A 15,648-nucleotide genomic window follows, 5' to 3' on the forward strand; every position below is an offset into this window, starting at 1 on the left:
AATCTCAGATCTTATCTTATAACATCTAAGTTATCCAAATATTATTGAAGCTATTTATGATAAAAATCTAAACAACCTAGTACCCAGGCTGTCCTATTAGATTGATGCATTTAAACCATTAAACCAACACCAGATTTTATGCATAAAAAATTAAAATAATTAAATAAGATCGCAATAATAATAAAGAAAATTAGTAAAGGAGAGAATTAAGGAGAAGAATGAAGTGAATCAAATGTCGGATCATAAAGGGTCCTTGATTTTTATATATAAATAAGAAAATAAGGAGACAAGCTTGACTATAGTAGCTAGCTTTATCTAATTTAGTCTTTGACTATAGTGGACTTAATTGAGTAAAATTATCGAAGTCAATGACCTAATTAAGTATAAAATTTTTGTATTTAATTAATATTGTTTCTAAGAAAGATAGGGTCGGACGTTCTCGATCTCTTTAAGCTTGTTTCCAATCTCACCAAAGTTCCCCCTTTAAATTCACCACGCACAACAAATAAAGAAATAAATAAAGAAATAAATACTTAATAAAAGAATTATAAAAATATGTCATTACTATTAATCATGCATTTTACCACACTATTAATAAACAATTAAAAATAAAAAAATATTTTTACTGATATTATTTAATTATTTAATATTTAATAAATAATTAAATATAATAAATAATATTTACCAAAAAATAAAAGAAATAAGAAATTGAGAGGGAAAATAAAGCAATGACATTGGTCTTCTTTTTTAATTAAAAAAATTGAGATTGAGAAGAAGGCAATAGCATTGCCTTCTTCTCAATTTATATATTAAAGAAAAAAGCAAAAGAAAGTGAAAAAAGGCAGGGCCATTGCCGTTTCCGGGATAAACAAATACAAAAAAAAAAAAAATGGTTTTAATTAAATGTCTAGAATTTAAAAATTACACAAAATTGTCTTTTCCTCTAAAAATTTACACATTTTAAGAAATGATTTGGTCTAGATACTATAGAAAATTCCTCACAAATTAATTATGAATCTGTTAAAAGAAACGATTTGAAAAGATTACGAAATATTTGTGACGATTCAGTAGATCTTTGAATCGTTGCGTTGGGTAGCAGAATTCTCCCCTTTAAATATCACCCATTATTTTCTGCTCTGAATATGTCATTATAACTGAACTTTGGTGTGGGGTTTATGTGGCGAAACTACAAACAAAACATAAAACTCCTGTTTTCGTTGAGATTAAGGAAAGAAAATTGTGTCCGGCATCAATGGTGACGGTGGGTAATGGAGAAGAAGATGCAGTCATGCATGTGCTGGTCGTTGACGACAGTGTGGTTGACCGTATGGTCGTTGAGAAATTGTTCATCAAGTCCTTTTCTTGCAAAGGTAATTCATTCAATTCCTTTTTTTTTTTCGGGTGACGAGGAAATTCGTCATCACTACTCAAAAATATACATCAGATAAATCAAACATAATAATTTGTTTAGTACAAAAATTATGTTTTACTTACTCGATCACTCTATCTTTTCAGTAACAACGGCAGAAAATGGAGTGAGAGCTTTGGAGTACCTGGGGTTATTAGCAGGAGATGTCCAACACAACTCTCCAAACACCAACGTCAGTACTAAATTTCATTCCATATATACGCACAAACCTTAATTACTTCGAATATTTATATTTTGAATAATATTATATTATCTTTCTGCAGGTACCAAAGGTGGATTTGATAATAACAGATTACTCCATGCCTGGAATGAATGGCTATGAACTTCTTAAGAAAGTCAAGGTCAGAATCTTTTTAATTACGAATTTGAATATCACTGAAATTATATATAATAGAGTAAGTCCTATGTAAGAACGTAACTCTCATGTGTGGCGTATAATACTTTTTGGTTATATATGGTCATATCTGAAAGGTGATTGTTCCTCTTATTGTCTTGATATCGATTGTCTCCAAAAAACCATCCAGACATGCATGACAGAAATTTACAAGAATGTAGTTTGATATTTCATGTTATAATCTTAATTGTTGAGTATGTCTATATAAGGGATACGTGGGTAGCGGATTGGATCAGCCCAGTACACGGGTATTTTTATACTTGTACATGTTTAGGGCTACATATAAATATGATGTTTGTAATCCTATATGTTTTAAAATAATAGTTTCTCTCTCGTAAATGTAAACACATTGCTAACCTTGTAAGTCTTGTCCATCTTTTTTTTTTTTTTTTTATTATTTTTTATTTTTTACTTTCATTGTTATTATTCTTGTTCTTGTTAATCCCAACATTAATTAATATATTGGTATTGGATTTTGCAGGACTCAGCCATGTTTAAGGATGTTCCAGTTGTGGTGATGTCATCCGAAAACATTCCAAGTCAGATAAACCAGTAAGAACAATACAACCTTAAATTCTGCTAACTACAGTCATTAATTATTGTTTAATTATTTGATAAATCAATAAAAATTGATTGACAGATTCATGGAGGCAGGAGCTAAGATGTTCATCCTGAAGCCTTTCAAGCTAGCTGATGTGAACCAACTCAAATCTCAGTTAATGCAATCCTGAAGATAAAAGATTATCAATGTGATGAAGAAGATCAGAAGCTTTAGTATTGTTAGATCGAGATTTGATTCAAAAAAAAAAATTTTTAATTTAATTTATATCATGGATGCTATGCATTATTATTTTACTATTACAATGGAATTTATAGATGAAGACAAATTATAAAATTATAGATGAAGACAAATTACAATGAAATTCTCTATTATTTTTCTATTACAATGAAATTTCTCTATTACAATGCAATTTATCGTGCAAGCATCTTTTAGTTATTACATATATATTGATGTTTTATGGTGACAACCAATCATTTGAAGAGCTCTAATAGGCTAACCACAAAGTTTCAGAAGAATTGAAGAATGACATGCATGTTTTAGTTATTTCAAAAGTTTAGTTAATTCTTTTTTACTATAATTTAATTTGCCAAATATATGTTATATCAGACAATAGATGAATGGTTCAATTTTTATTTATTTTTTAAAAATATAAATTTAGAGCAAGTCACACGTCAAAGTTCGCAAAGAGTTCCTATAATGCCTTGAGAAAAAGTCCCCAAAAAAAATGGAGAATAGAAACTATAAGAAACTAAAAGAGATTTGTCTCTGATCTCTTACTTTTAGAAGATATTTCAGTACCTCAAATCAGGGTAGATGAATCGAATCGAATTAAATATCTTATTATTCGCGATTCGAATTAGACTATTTTGAAAATTACTATTTGTATTCATATTCGTATTCGATAAATATTCGAATCTAAAATTTTATTCGTATTTGCTTCGACGACATTATTCGAATATATTGATTCGACTCAAATATTCTAACTCAAAATGCCTAACTTAATTTTTTTTGAAATAAAATTTTCTATTAATACTATTATACTAATATTCTATTAATATACTAATTTTCTTTGCCGTCCTGTACCGCCGGAAGCTCAAAAAGAAAACAAACCAAAGAGGACGTTGTGAGATTTAAATATACAAAGCATAATCTACGAGAAACTTAACTCGTAGCAGCGGAAGCGGAAGCGGAAGCATTGTAGATCTCCAGCCATAGTTGATATCCTGTTGTATTGTAGATTTGCAGAATAGGGTTAGCCGTTTTGTCTCATACTTGACTCAGAACCCTAGATGGTGTATTGGTATTTTCTGAGCAGTATGAGTACCATATAATATTCATGTATCTTGTATCCCATCAATACAAGCTTTATATAGGCACATTGGTGGATATAAGACTTAAACCTAAAGGTCCAACCCAACCAATTACTTAATGGGCCTAGTCCACTTGCACCACATAGGTAAGACCCATAATATATAATATATATTATACGGGAAAGTCTTACAGTCTCCCACTTGGTGCAAGTAATAGCACAATTCGCATTAAAGAACAAAACACACAAATCATAGTAATATGTCATCTACTGAATAAGTGAGTAATATCTCCTATGATCACATGCATATTTGATTCCCCAACTTGAATCCTTTATGAACAAACCCAATGTTTATTCTTGGTACCTGAAGGGATGTTTCTCAAAATAAAATGTATATGCGCAACTTAAGAGAGAAAATCATCCAAATTGTACAAAAGAGTACATTGTATGATCTCTAATATCCTTAAAAGCATGCCTTAAGTAGAGATCTCTTAATTAGCATAATGCTAACTATATATTCCATAACTTCACTACAAGAAAAATGTACATAGACAACGGTTAATAACCGTTGTCGTAGGGGTATAATTTCTGTTGTTGAAGCCGGTGTTGTTGTAAGTCCCGCGCATAGACAACGGTTTTTTAACCGTTGTCTTTTCTAGAAACAACAACGGTTTTTTAACCGTTGTCTATTAAGTGTTGTAGAAGCCGGTGTTGTTGTAAGTCACGCACATAGACAACGGTTAATAACCGTTGTCTTTTCTAGAAACAACAACGGTTTTTTAACCGTTGTCTATTAAGTGTTGTCGAAGTCGGTGTTGTTGTATGTCACGCACATAGACAACGGTTAATAACCGTTGTCTTTTCTAGAAACAACAACGGTTTTTTAACCGTTGTCTATTAAGTGTTGTTGAAGATGGTGTTGTTGTAAGTCACGCACATAGACAACGGTTAATAACCGTTGTCTTTTCTAGAAACGACAACGGTTTTTTAACTGTTGTCTATTAAGTGTTGTTGAAACCGGTGTTGTTAAAAGTCACGCACATAGACAACGGTTAATAACCGTTGTCTTTTCTAGAAACGACAACGGTTTTTTAACCGTTGTCTATTAAGTGTTGTTGAAACCGGTGTTGTTAAAAGTCACGAACATAGACAACGGTTTTAAACCGTTGTCGTTTCTTCCAAAGACAACGATTTTTGACCCGTTGTCAATTCAATGTTGTTGAAACCGGTGTTGTTAAAAGTGATGCACATAGACAACGGTTTTTAACTGTTGTCTTTTGTAGAAAAGACAAAAGTTTCAAACTGTTGTCTTTTGTAAAAAAGATAACAGTTTCAAACTGTTGTCTATTGTAAAATAGACAACTTTTAACCGTTGTCTCAACCCGTTTTTAACCTGCTTAAATTTTAATCATATAAAAAAAAAAACAATTTATCCATTCACCATGGCCAAGTGTAGTTACATTGCACAAGCTAAACAAGGTTCATAATAACAAGTCTAAATACTGAGCATGACCAATTATAATCAAATCATCATCCAAGTCATAATACTACAAAAAACAATTCTGATCCACAAACCAAGTCTAAATGATCACAACGTCAAATCATACCTACTCTATATAACATGATGATAGAATATCGGCCCATTCTGAACGCACCAGATCAATAACCGCTTTGTCATAATCAACTTGTTAGAACTACATGTATTGATATCCGGGTGATAATATCCATACACAACTCCTGGAGCACAAGGAGAACAGTTAACAAGAATTGATATCCGGGTGATAATATCCATATGAGTAGTTGATGAGCTGGCTTGTTTAGATGACAATCTGACTATAATAGGAACTGTGGCTAACGCAAGACCTGGCAATTTTGATTCCATACAAATCACAAAGATGCAAGCTAAAGATGTTGTGCCTCCTAAGTGATAAAATGAGTTTCTATACAAATGAGGCAGTAAAGGTGCAAAGCCAGAAGATAGATTGATAAGAAAGCAAAAACTGAATAACACAACTTACTTGTGTTGTCCTTTGTAACAAGAGACTTGTCATGGAGGTTTCCTTCTCCATTTTGAACTTAAGCTTGTATTTAAAGCACAATAGTGAATGTTTTTGTAAAGTTTTAATACAAGAGTTACAAGAGTTTGCAAAGAATAATTACATAAGTTAGAAATTTAACTTTTAATACAAGAGTTTGCAAAGTTCACTAGTATTTATACCTTAAAGCTTCCCCCTTTTCACTAGCTACTTACTCCTCTTGGCATTCAAGCACAATAGTGAATGTTTTTCTGTCCTGGCATAATACCCGAGTTATCAGAATTCATGTGTGCTTATATATATATGTATATATATATATATATATATATATATATATATATATATATATATATATATATATATATATAAACATATAACTAGTAATTGCTAAGACTAGAGATGACATTGGTAATAAATGCAAAGCATGTTAACAATCAAGTGAATCAACAACATTAAAAACATATGGATAATAAAACTCTCCTTACATGTTTTTGAAGTTTCTTCAGCTTGGTATTGAGTTCTTCTAACACCTTGGTATGTCTGTCATCTTCTCTTAACTGAAAGGACCCTGATAAATAAGTACACTCTCTTCTTACCTGTAAGATCATGAATAGAATTTTCACATCAAGCTTGGGCATGAGAGCTTGTCACAGTTTTAGACTAAGTATTGCTCACAAAACTTTCCACTTTGGACTGTCCCAATAAGATTGATATCTAGTAAACATTTGTTTGTCGCAATAACTTGAGCCAAACAAACACTAAATGATCCACTTTTAGTGAACTTAATTAATTAAATATTTTTTGTTCAATCATCTCAAAGGGTAATTTATGCATTTATGCATATAACATAATACTCAAAATTTTAAAATTTACAAGTTTCTCCCCATGGAGTGAAATGGCAAAACCCGAGGCTGAAAAGTAGTAATTCAAGTTGAAGTGGTTTAAAAAACTAAATATAAAAATACCTCATTCTCAAGCTGGAGACAAGCAATTTTTTTCTGTCAGCTGTGAGTGCTTTACAGAGTATTTTACAGTGGGTTCCAAATATGTGTAGCTAATCAAAAGATGGTAGCATAAGCCACCAATCAATAACCACGCAGATCCTAGATTTCGCATAAAATCTACAATATAGAGAGCAAATAAAAGAAAGAACATTAGTTCTAATGAAATGAAGCACCAACCATGACCACTAAAAAGAACGTATTATCAATTGAAGATTTTAAATTAAGCCTGACCAAAAAAAATGTATTTACCACTTGATGAACAAGGGAGATAAAGGAAACGCAGCAATGGCTTAATTAAGGGACTGATCAATTTTTTAAAATGTTCATGTTTCGAGGACTTAAGGAGGGAAATCATGACCGTCACATCATTTTCCTGAAACATAGAAGAAGCATGTTGGAGTTATAAGTGGATAATTGCTAAGGATATTGTGGTTATAAATCAAGAGTTTGATAAATAAGTTTATGTTTTTCACTAGAATAACAATAGTCAAAATCACAATATTGCCGTTAACATAGAATTCTATAAGAATGGATACCGACATACCGTAATCATCTTCCATGAATTACAAGGAAAGAGATACTTGATTTCACTGTACTTGTCATCTTCAAATGAACTTTGGTGAGCACTTACAATCTAGAATCACAGGGAACAGGAATTAAGATGTCATTATAATAGTTACAAAGAGAGAAAGGTGGTATTCAGTCCAACTGAAGGGAGAAAAACCTGTTGGAAAAGGAACCGAGCAGTAGATAAAAGGAATTCAGTTATGCAAACATCCATAGAACCATGCCAAAGGTGGTGTGAAGAAGCTCTATCTACTAATTAGTTCGAGTATTGACACAATATCAACATATTTATCAATGAATTTACACATTTTTAGCATTCCATATGTTTAATTCACCAGGTTACAGAAATACAAAACAGATACATACAACTGCATACCTTTCTCCCAGCAATTTTGCAAACACACAGCTGTAATTTACTAATTTATTAAAATTTTTGTAAGTGTTTGGCCAACTCTATCCTGATTGGTTCAAGATTCTGGATAATCCATCATTTTCACCATGTTCCCAAACACATAATCTTAGCTTAACCAGCCTTACCATCGAATTACAGAGGTAAAAAACTAAAATCACTAAATGATTTTATTTGAAAGAATATGCATAAATTCACAAAATCCACCAAAAGTTACTTTAAAAAATTTTACAAGAGCAACAAAAGCAAAAAAAGATGATAGTTTTAAGCTTACTTCGTCGATTGTGAGTGGCAGGGTGGAGTGATGAAGAAATATGGGCACAAACCGGCCGATTTCCAACTCCGCCGCCACCTCCTCTATCCCTCCGTCGCTAGTTCCGTTGTAGATATAATAAAAGGAGTAGATGTGAGCGTACTCCCACAACAGCAGCAGATATGAGCGTAGACTCCCACAACAACAATATATCTGAGCATGAAACTTTGAACTGAGAAATAAAAATAGAGAGAAACCTCTGACCGAATCCATTCCAGCAAACAATCTCTCACCGCTGATTGTCCACTCTTGAGCTCCGGCCGAAACATCATCGGCTTTGCTATAGAAACCGACGTTTATGGCGCTGCTTCCGCCTAGAACGTGACCGCGTGCTTTGGGGACTCCATCCTCAGAGATTAAAGGCTGAGCAAGAAATTAAAGATCTGAGATTTTGTTTAAATGAGAGTAGAAGGTTTTTGGGTGAGATTAGAGAAGAATCAAGAGAGATGCTAAGGGAAGACTGAGCCGCAGAAAGGAGAGGGCGAAAATGGATAATATTTGGATGAATTTCATAGCTTATTACATTACAAGAGAAAAGCTAACCTTCAATTTTTCAAAACCAAGTTTACTGACTTATTCACGGCTGTAGAGGAGGGAGGCGGCGATGGCGGCAGAGGTTGGCGGCAGCAACGGCGTCGGAGGTTGGAGGCGACGAGAGGACACTCTCGGTAGAAAGCACTGACTAAGGAGATGGAAAAGTTGCAATGGAGTGTTAGGGAGAAATTGTTTGGGAGGGAATTTTTTCCGCTAATTGTAGGCGTGTGAATTTCTTTTTTTTTTTTTTGTTTGGGAGGGAAACAAAAAAAAAAAGTTAAAAAGAATGAAGATATATATATATATATATATATATATATATATATATATATATATATATATATATATATATATATGAAGAAGAAGAAGATATATATTTTTATACCTACTATCTACTATACTAATAAGAGCCTAAAAAAGTTAGGTCTATAACAAATATCAAAAATGTTATAGATATAATCTATTGTTTTTTATACTTGATATTTTTTTTATTTTTTTTTTTGAATTCATAGATTGGTCTTAATTGTAATATAATTGAAAATAAAACTTTAATGAATTGACTTTGAAATTTTGGTGAATAATTTTATATTTAAATATGAACGAAAATATAATTATTAAATTAACTTTTGAATTATATTCTTTCTTTGTTAAATTTTTATGCAATATATTTGGACAAAAAATTTTAATTACATTTTTATTCTTGTTAACACTCAGGATATAATAGCTAAAACATAAGGTGTAACAATTTAGTATATAAGAGTTAGTGTGGTTTGGTGGATTTAATTTTGTTTGTTATGTTAAAGGTCTTGGGTTTTATCCTTTGTGGTGGCATCCTTAATCTATTTTATACAATCATTGTCTTGGTTCTTAAAGACAACACATAAGCAATTTGGTTATATCATAGATGTTGCACTTGAGTATATAAGTGTTGGTGTGGCTTGGTGGGTTTAGTTTAGTTTATTATGTTAGAGGTCTTGAGTTCTTTTCTTCCTAGGGGATCCTTCAACTATTTTCTAAAATTGTTGTTTTGGTTTTCACAAACAACACAGAAGCAACCCAGTTATATACCAAATGTTGCACATTTAATCATAAGAGTTTGTGTTACTTAGTTGGTTAGACCTTATTTGTTAATTTTGAGGTCAAAGGTTCGACTCTTGTTATTAACATCCTTGTTTTTATTTTAATTTATACAACTGTTAAATAACGATGCGCAAAGACAACGGTTTTTATAACCGTTGTCTTTGTAATGTTGTGTATTCAAATACGCTTAAAGACAACATATCAAAGACAACGGTTAAATAAAACCGTTGTCTTAAACAAATAAAGAACGTGCAACGACAACGGTTATATAAAACCATTGTCGTTGTAGTGTTGTGTATTCAAGTGCTATTAAAGACAACACATAAATGACAACGGTTAAATAAAACCGTTGTCTTTTAAAAAATAATAATGCGCAAAGACAACGGTTTTAAAAAACCGTTGTCTTTGTAGTGTTGTGTATTCTAGTGCGCTTAAAGACAACACACCAATGACAACGGTTAAATAAAACCGTTGTCTTTTTTAAAAAAAGAGCGCACAAAGACAACGGTTTTAAATAACCGTTGTCTTTCTACTGTTGTGTATTCTAATGCGCTTAAAGACAACACACCAATGACAACGGTTAAAAAAACCGTTGTCTTTTTAAAAAAAAAAAAAAAACGCACATAGACAACAGTTTTAAAAAACCGTTGTCGTTGTGGTGTTGTCTTTTCACAAAATGCACAAAGACAACACACTTATAACAACGGTTAAGTAAAAACCGTTGTCTTTGAAAAAAGGGTTGCATCAAAGACAACGGTTTTGGACCAAACTGTTGTCTTTTATACAAAAGACAACACTTTTCTTAAAAACTGTTGTCTTTCTAGTGTTGTCTATGTGCATTTTTCTTGTAGTGCTTCTTTATAAGTTAACATAAGTACTACCTCTAACGGCTAAGAGCTTGGAGTTGACACGTCTGTCACTCCCACTCATCAAAATAGCCAAAAGATAGTCAAGTCACAGAAGCATTCCAATAACTTAGACAATAAACCAAAACTCTAAGTACATAAATTTGGAATCTTAAACATACACCATAACTTCCCAAATAATCTTTAAGGTCCACCTCAAAATGAACTGAACATTATGAGTCTTACTTTTATGTTTCTCAAAATTGTCTTGAGCCTTACAAACCAAAATGGCCCAGGATCAATTTTGAAGAAACTAAAGACTATTAAATGCGTGTTGAAGAATTTATTACTTAACAGTGCACCACAAGTTATATGTTTTGTTCTAATAAACTCCTCAATATTGTTACAACATTTTTCATAAATATGTTGCTAAACCAATATGAATTTATATGAACAAATACAATATTAATACTTGTGGAATCTTTTGGACTTATTGTTTTACATACAATCCAATACGGGATGCATGAAGTCAATTAAATCCAAAATCTTTAATGGAGTATCTTAATGATCTTTTTCTAAATGATCACTCCCACTGATTATGGAGTATCTTAATGATCTTTTTCTAAATGATCACTCCCACTGATTAAGATATTCTTTAGCAAAATTAATGATATACGTACTCGTAATTGATTTGACCAACTAACAAATGAAGACATAATTCCCCACCATTAGTTGGACATACTAAATAATCAATTTTTGGTTCCAATTAAAGTCCAACTAAATAATGAAGATATTAATTCCCCACCATTAGTTGGACATACTAAAATAATAAAACACATCTTCCAAAACCAAGTTAGAATTTGGCTCAAAAGGTATATTTTAGTCTTGAAATCCAAAAGAGGTATATCACATCACATAACTTACTATAGTTGATCCAAATAACCAAGTAAGTTCGTGAAGCAATTAATAAAGGCGGCTAAATTTTGGGAAGTGACTGAATACATGTTTTGCCAATGCAAACCATGAAACTTAGAATTATAATTGAACTAAATTTATAAATTCTAAGAAATTGTGATAAAATTATTACCTAATGGGTTAAAGGATTTATTGACATAAAACTTGCCTGTGGGCTAAAGTTTTAATTCTATTAAGTCCAACTAAACCCTTATGATAATATGTTATCTCAATTACTAAATAGACAGAAGAATCTAGTGACATAAAACTTGCCTGTGGGCTAAAGTTTTACTCAATTAGATCCAACTGAAATTTTATGATGAAACAATTATCAAATAAGTTGAAGAATCAAGTGACATAAAACTTGCCTGTAGGCTAAAGTTTTACTCAATAAGATTCACAACAACTATTATGATAAAAAAAACTTAAGAAATCATGTTCATTTCCTTAATCCCTATGGGTAAATTAAGAAATATGATTTAAAAATTTACATCATAAAATTAAACTTTATGATAGAGATGAGAATTATTTACAAATAACCATAAAGTAAATAAAATTAATTTATTTCTATCATCACTGATAAAACTACTAAACCACATTCCGATACATAATTGCATGTGGGCTAAATTATGACCGTAGTCCACTATTTCATCCTGATTAACTATACAAATATAACGAAATTGCCTGTGGGCTAAATTCCATCATATTACATACAATTAATCACAAATGATATGTCCAAAACTGTATGTGATCAAGATAAACTGCTTAATATATAATTTTAACTAATTAAGGATGCTGTGGCTACTCCCCAACTCATTAAAATTATAAGATCACTAGACAATTATCATTGTCATCTTTATGTATTTTAAACCTTAGACAATTTTAGTAAATTAAAGATGCTGAGGCTACTCTTTAATTAATCTAAAATTGTAATCACTTGGCAAAAGGGGAATTTAAAGCCTAACAAACAAATTAAACCAACACATGATAGACAATTATTAGGTATATACTCCCAGGAAAGTTGGTCGAGACGAAGCTCGGTTAAATACCAACTCCTTAGACAGAGTAGCGTCGCAAGGGGACTAGTAGCAACAAGGCCTTTAAGCCAGGGCCATAGAACTAGTATTCCTCCCCAAGAAACTTCCTTAAGTCATGCGTTCTCATGTTTGAAGTAAAATCGTTTGGAAGATCTAAAGATTGTAGATTCACATACGGATAAGGCTTTAAATTGATGAATTAAGTTAACGGACTAAACGTGCTTAAATTCAGGCACTACCGCAACTAAAGTTTATGCATTAGTCCAACTTAATTAGGAATAATATAATTCCATCCTAAATTTATGCATTTCTAAAGGCATAATAAGACAAAATTGCATAATTTAAAACAAAATAATATGCTTAGGACAAACATGCATAAAATTAAACATTAAACTCATATATTTCAAACAAATTGCATAGTTTAAAGCAATTTACAATATGAGATTTCAATAATTTTGAAATTTTAAACTGTAAACCCATGACAAAATGTTTTAATGCATAAAGATCAAATTTATGAGAAATAACTGAATTTACAAATTCTAACAATATCAAACCAAAATGATATGCTGTCATTTGTAATTCAAAATCTCACAAAACCTAATTGCATAATTAAACTTAATATTATGCACTTAATTAATATGATCAAATGCATAAAACAATCTAAATAGTATGAAATCACACCAAATATTAATTTATTCATACTTAATCAAATATGGGCAAAAACATTAATCATAATTCAAAGACTGAATGAATTATGGAATAAATGTACAGTAATGACAATAGTCAGTTGCCTTAGAAAAAAAAAAATTTTATCTGAAGCATTGCCACATAAACATAATTGGAAACAAATCAGGATTCATAAATAAACCATAATAATATTGTTATCATTAAAATATTAATGGTAATAAATAAATAACCTTATAATCACCATTAATATTTGGTAATAACAACCAAAGTATGGTAATATACCTTCTTTAATGTTTCCATTTTTCTTAAAGAAATAAAATGTGGCAATTTTAAAATTATAGCAGTCAAACTATAACTATAGCACTAATTACCAAAAATGAATAATGATAAAACTTAATGACTAACCTTAATGATGCAAATTGCATCTCCCATAGTGCTATAATTCTTCCATCTTCATCGTCAGTAACCTCAATGCAACGTCACGTAACAATAAACACTAAATAGGTAATCTTTCCAAACATAATAGATTACCAAGAAATAATAATTACTATGAAAGGTAATAAACGAGATTAGCCCCTAAACTTAATAATAGTAATTAATAATGCCAAATATAACTTAATAAATGGCAAAACCGCAAAACCATAATTAAGGGGATACTGAATGTCAATCTCATATTACCACATAATAATTAACCAAGACTATAATGTCTTTCAGGGAGACTGAAATTATGGTAATAATCAAATTACCATTGTAAAGGCAATATACCAACTATATTGCTTACTATATCATTAAAGGAATTAATATTATTATTAAGGCCCTGAAAACTATTTGATAGATTAAAATATATATAATCAACTTAAACAATAGTTATAATTCTTAATGGCCAAAATAACAATTATAATCCTTAAATTCTTAATGGCTCATAAATAGACCCAATATAATAATTATAGCACTTAATCACTCAAATTAGACTCATAAACTCAATGGTCCAAGTGAGTTGTGACATGGATATAAAATGGTCTAGTACTAAAATATATCCAAACTTAATAATTAATATTATTACCAACCAAGAATACCATTAACATAATATGGTAGTTAGTAATAATTAAGACTTAGTGAACATGTTATGCATAATAATCAATATTATTACCATAATAAACATGTTATAAGTCAAAATAAAATAGCTATAATTATTATTAAAATATCAATAAAAAATGGTGGGATCCAAACTTAATGACCCAAGATAGGTCCCAAAAAACTTGTTCAAAATAGGTTTTAAAGCCCTAAGTCAGAAATAGGACTAAAATATGCTCAGAATTAAATGAGAAACCAAACAAGTTGTCTTAACAGACCATAATGTCAGATATTGACCTAAGGATCCTAAAAAATGAATGACATTTAATATAGAGACTATGAGTTGATAATATTTTAATCCAACTTTAATGCATGCTTTTATGAATGTACAATTATAATAAAATAATTTATGAATATACATAGCATGCTTGGATTTTTACATATTAATATATATTAACTCATGAATATCCTAAACAAATTGCAATACTTCAGGCAATTTAATATACATTTTAATATTAAATTAAGATTCACATAGAAACTTTAAATCTTAATATTTTCCCATAATTGAATGATAATTTAATTATGAATTCAATGCCAAAATTAAGAAAACAAAAGGGCATCATCCAAAAAAACAAGCAATTACCATATTTTTACCATTTGCCAAAATAATATAATATATCATATTAAATTAGGTAATATAAATATGATAATAATTAAACCACATAATTACCATTTACCAAAATTAATATGTAATATTAATTAAATAAGGAAACTAAATATGATAAAAAAACTAAAAATAAAGGTATATTGCAATTTTGAAAAAGGAAATGTACCAGTAGTACTCATCCGTTTTCTTCCTGGAATGGTGCATGCCTTCGTCGGATCATCACCATCCACGGAAGACACCGCCTGAAGAAGGACACCGTCGCCGACCTTAATAGCAGCGTGCAGATGGAGCAGCCGCAGCCCGGAGCCAACGTCACCTGAAGCAGGACGTCGCCGGAAAACTAGCGAAGAAGCAGGGAAGCCACCGGACAAACAAACTGACCGGTGATTTCTCCATCGATGCCGTACGTGGCTTAGGCGAAGAAGTTGCCACCCCACAGCGTCCCACGGCGTTGCTGCTACGACGCCACTGGAGTCTGAAGCCGCCGTCGTCTGCAAATCGCAAAGCCGTAGCTTGCTGCCGGTCACCGTCTACTGCATCCATTGCCCATTCTCCGGAAAACCAGTGACTTTATTCCTCCTCATGTAGCCGCGAAATCAATGGCTAAAGTTTCTTTATGATTGAGAGTCGGTCTCCCACCAACAGCGCCCCATGGTGCAGCACTCGTAATTCCGGTCAGGCAACAACCATAAAATCATCAATAAATGGGATCAACATGAAATTTTTGTGAAGGGAAGAATGAAATTT

General features: G+C 31.3%; 2 protein-coding genes across 2 annotated transcripts; one reads left to right on the forward strand and one right to left on the reverse strand.

Annotated features, from left to right (window-relative positions):
- The first annotated feature begins 1,160 nt into the window (after positions 1-1,160).
- Positions 1,161-2,648, forward strand: LOC109179301 (two-component response regulator ARR17-like). Its single transcript, XM_019328805.1, has 5 exons — positions 1,161-1,370; positions 1,516-1,601; positions 1,693-1,770; positions 2,305-2,375; positions 2,464-2,648. The coding sequence occupies exons 1-5, from the start codon at positions 1,253-1,255 to the stop codon at positions 2,552-2,554; spliced, it is 444 nt and encodes a 147-aa protein (XP_019184350.1). The 5' UTR covers positions 1,161-1,252; the 3' UTR covers positions 2,555-2,648.
- Positions 2,649-5,194: 2,546 nt separating this feature from the next.
- LOC109179314 lies at positions 5,195-15,444 on the reverse strand. The gene is made up of 7 exons (XM_019328819.1): positions 15,283-15,444; positions 7,985-8,386; positions 7,279-7,368; positions 6,984-7,107; positions 6,696-6,851; positions 6,216-6,326; positions 5,195-5,986 (listed from the first exon to the last, which is right to left on the reverse strand). The coding sequence occupies exons 1-5, from the start codon at positions 15,442-15,444 to the stop codon at positions 6,703-6,705; spliced, it is 927 nt and encodes a 308-aa protein (XP_019184364.1). The 3' UTR covers positions 5,195-5,986; positions 6,216-6,326; positions 6,696-6,702.
- Between the last annotated feature and the right edge of the window lie 204 nt (positions 15,445-15,648).

Source organism: Ipomoea nil, unplaced genomic scaffold (assembly GCF_001879475.1).
Source record: "Ipomoea nil cultivar Tokyo-kokei standard unplaced genomic scaffold, Asagao_1.1 scaffold0900, whole genome shotgun sequence".
NCBI lineage: Eukaryota > Viridiplantae > Streptophyta > Magnoliopsida > Solanales > Convolvulaceae > Ipomoea > Ipomoea nil.

What these genes read in the sequence shown, in the direction of transcription:
- LOC109179301 (XM_019328805.1), top strand. Translation starts at nt 1,253, where the DNA reads ATGGTGACGGTGGGTAATGGAGAAGAAGATGCAGTCATGCATGTGCTG. An exon ending in AACTTCTTAAGAAAGTCAAG is followed by an intron (nt 1,771 to 2,304) that starts GTCAGAATCTTT and finishes TGGATTTTGCAG; the next exon opens with GACTCAGCCATGTTTAAGGA. An exon ending in ATTCCAAGTCAGATAAACCA is followed by an intron (nt 2,376 to 2,463) that starts GTAAGAACAATA and finishes ATTGATTGACAG; the next exon opens with ATTCATGGAGGCAGGAGCTA.
- LOC109179314 (XM_019328819.1), bottom strand. Translation starts at nt 15,444, where the DNA reads ATGGATGCAGTAGACGGTGACCGGCAGCAAGCTACGGCTTTGCGATTT. An exon ending in CATCGATGGAGAAATCACCG is followed by an intron (nt 8,387 to 15,282) that starts GTCAGTTTGTTT and finishes TTTCTTGCTCAG; the next exon opens with CCTTTAATCTCTGAGGATGG. An exon ending in TGCCACTCACAATCGACGAA is followed by an intron (nt 7,369 to 7,984) that starts GTAAGCTTAAAA and finishes CTGTGATTCTAG; the next exon opens with ATTGTAAGTGCTCACCAAAG.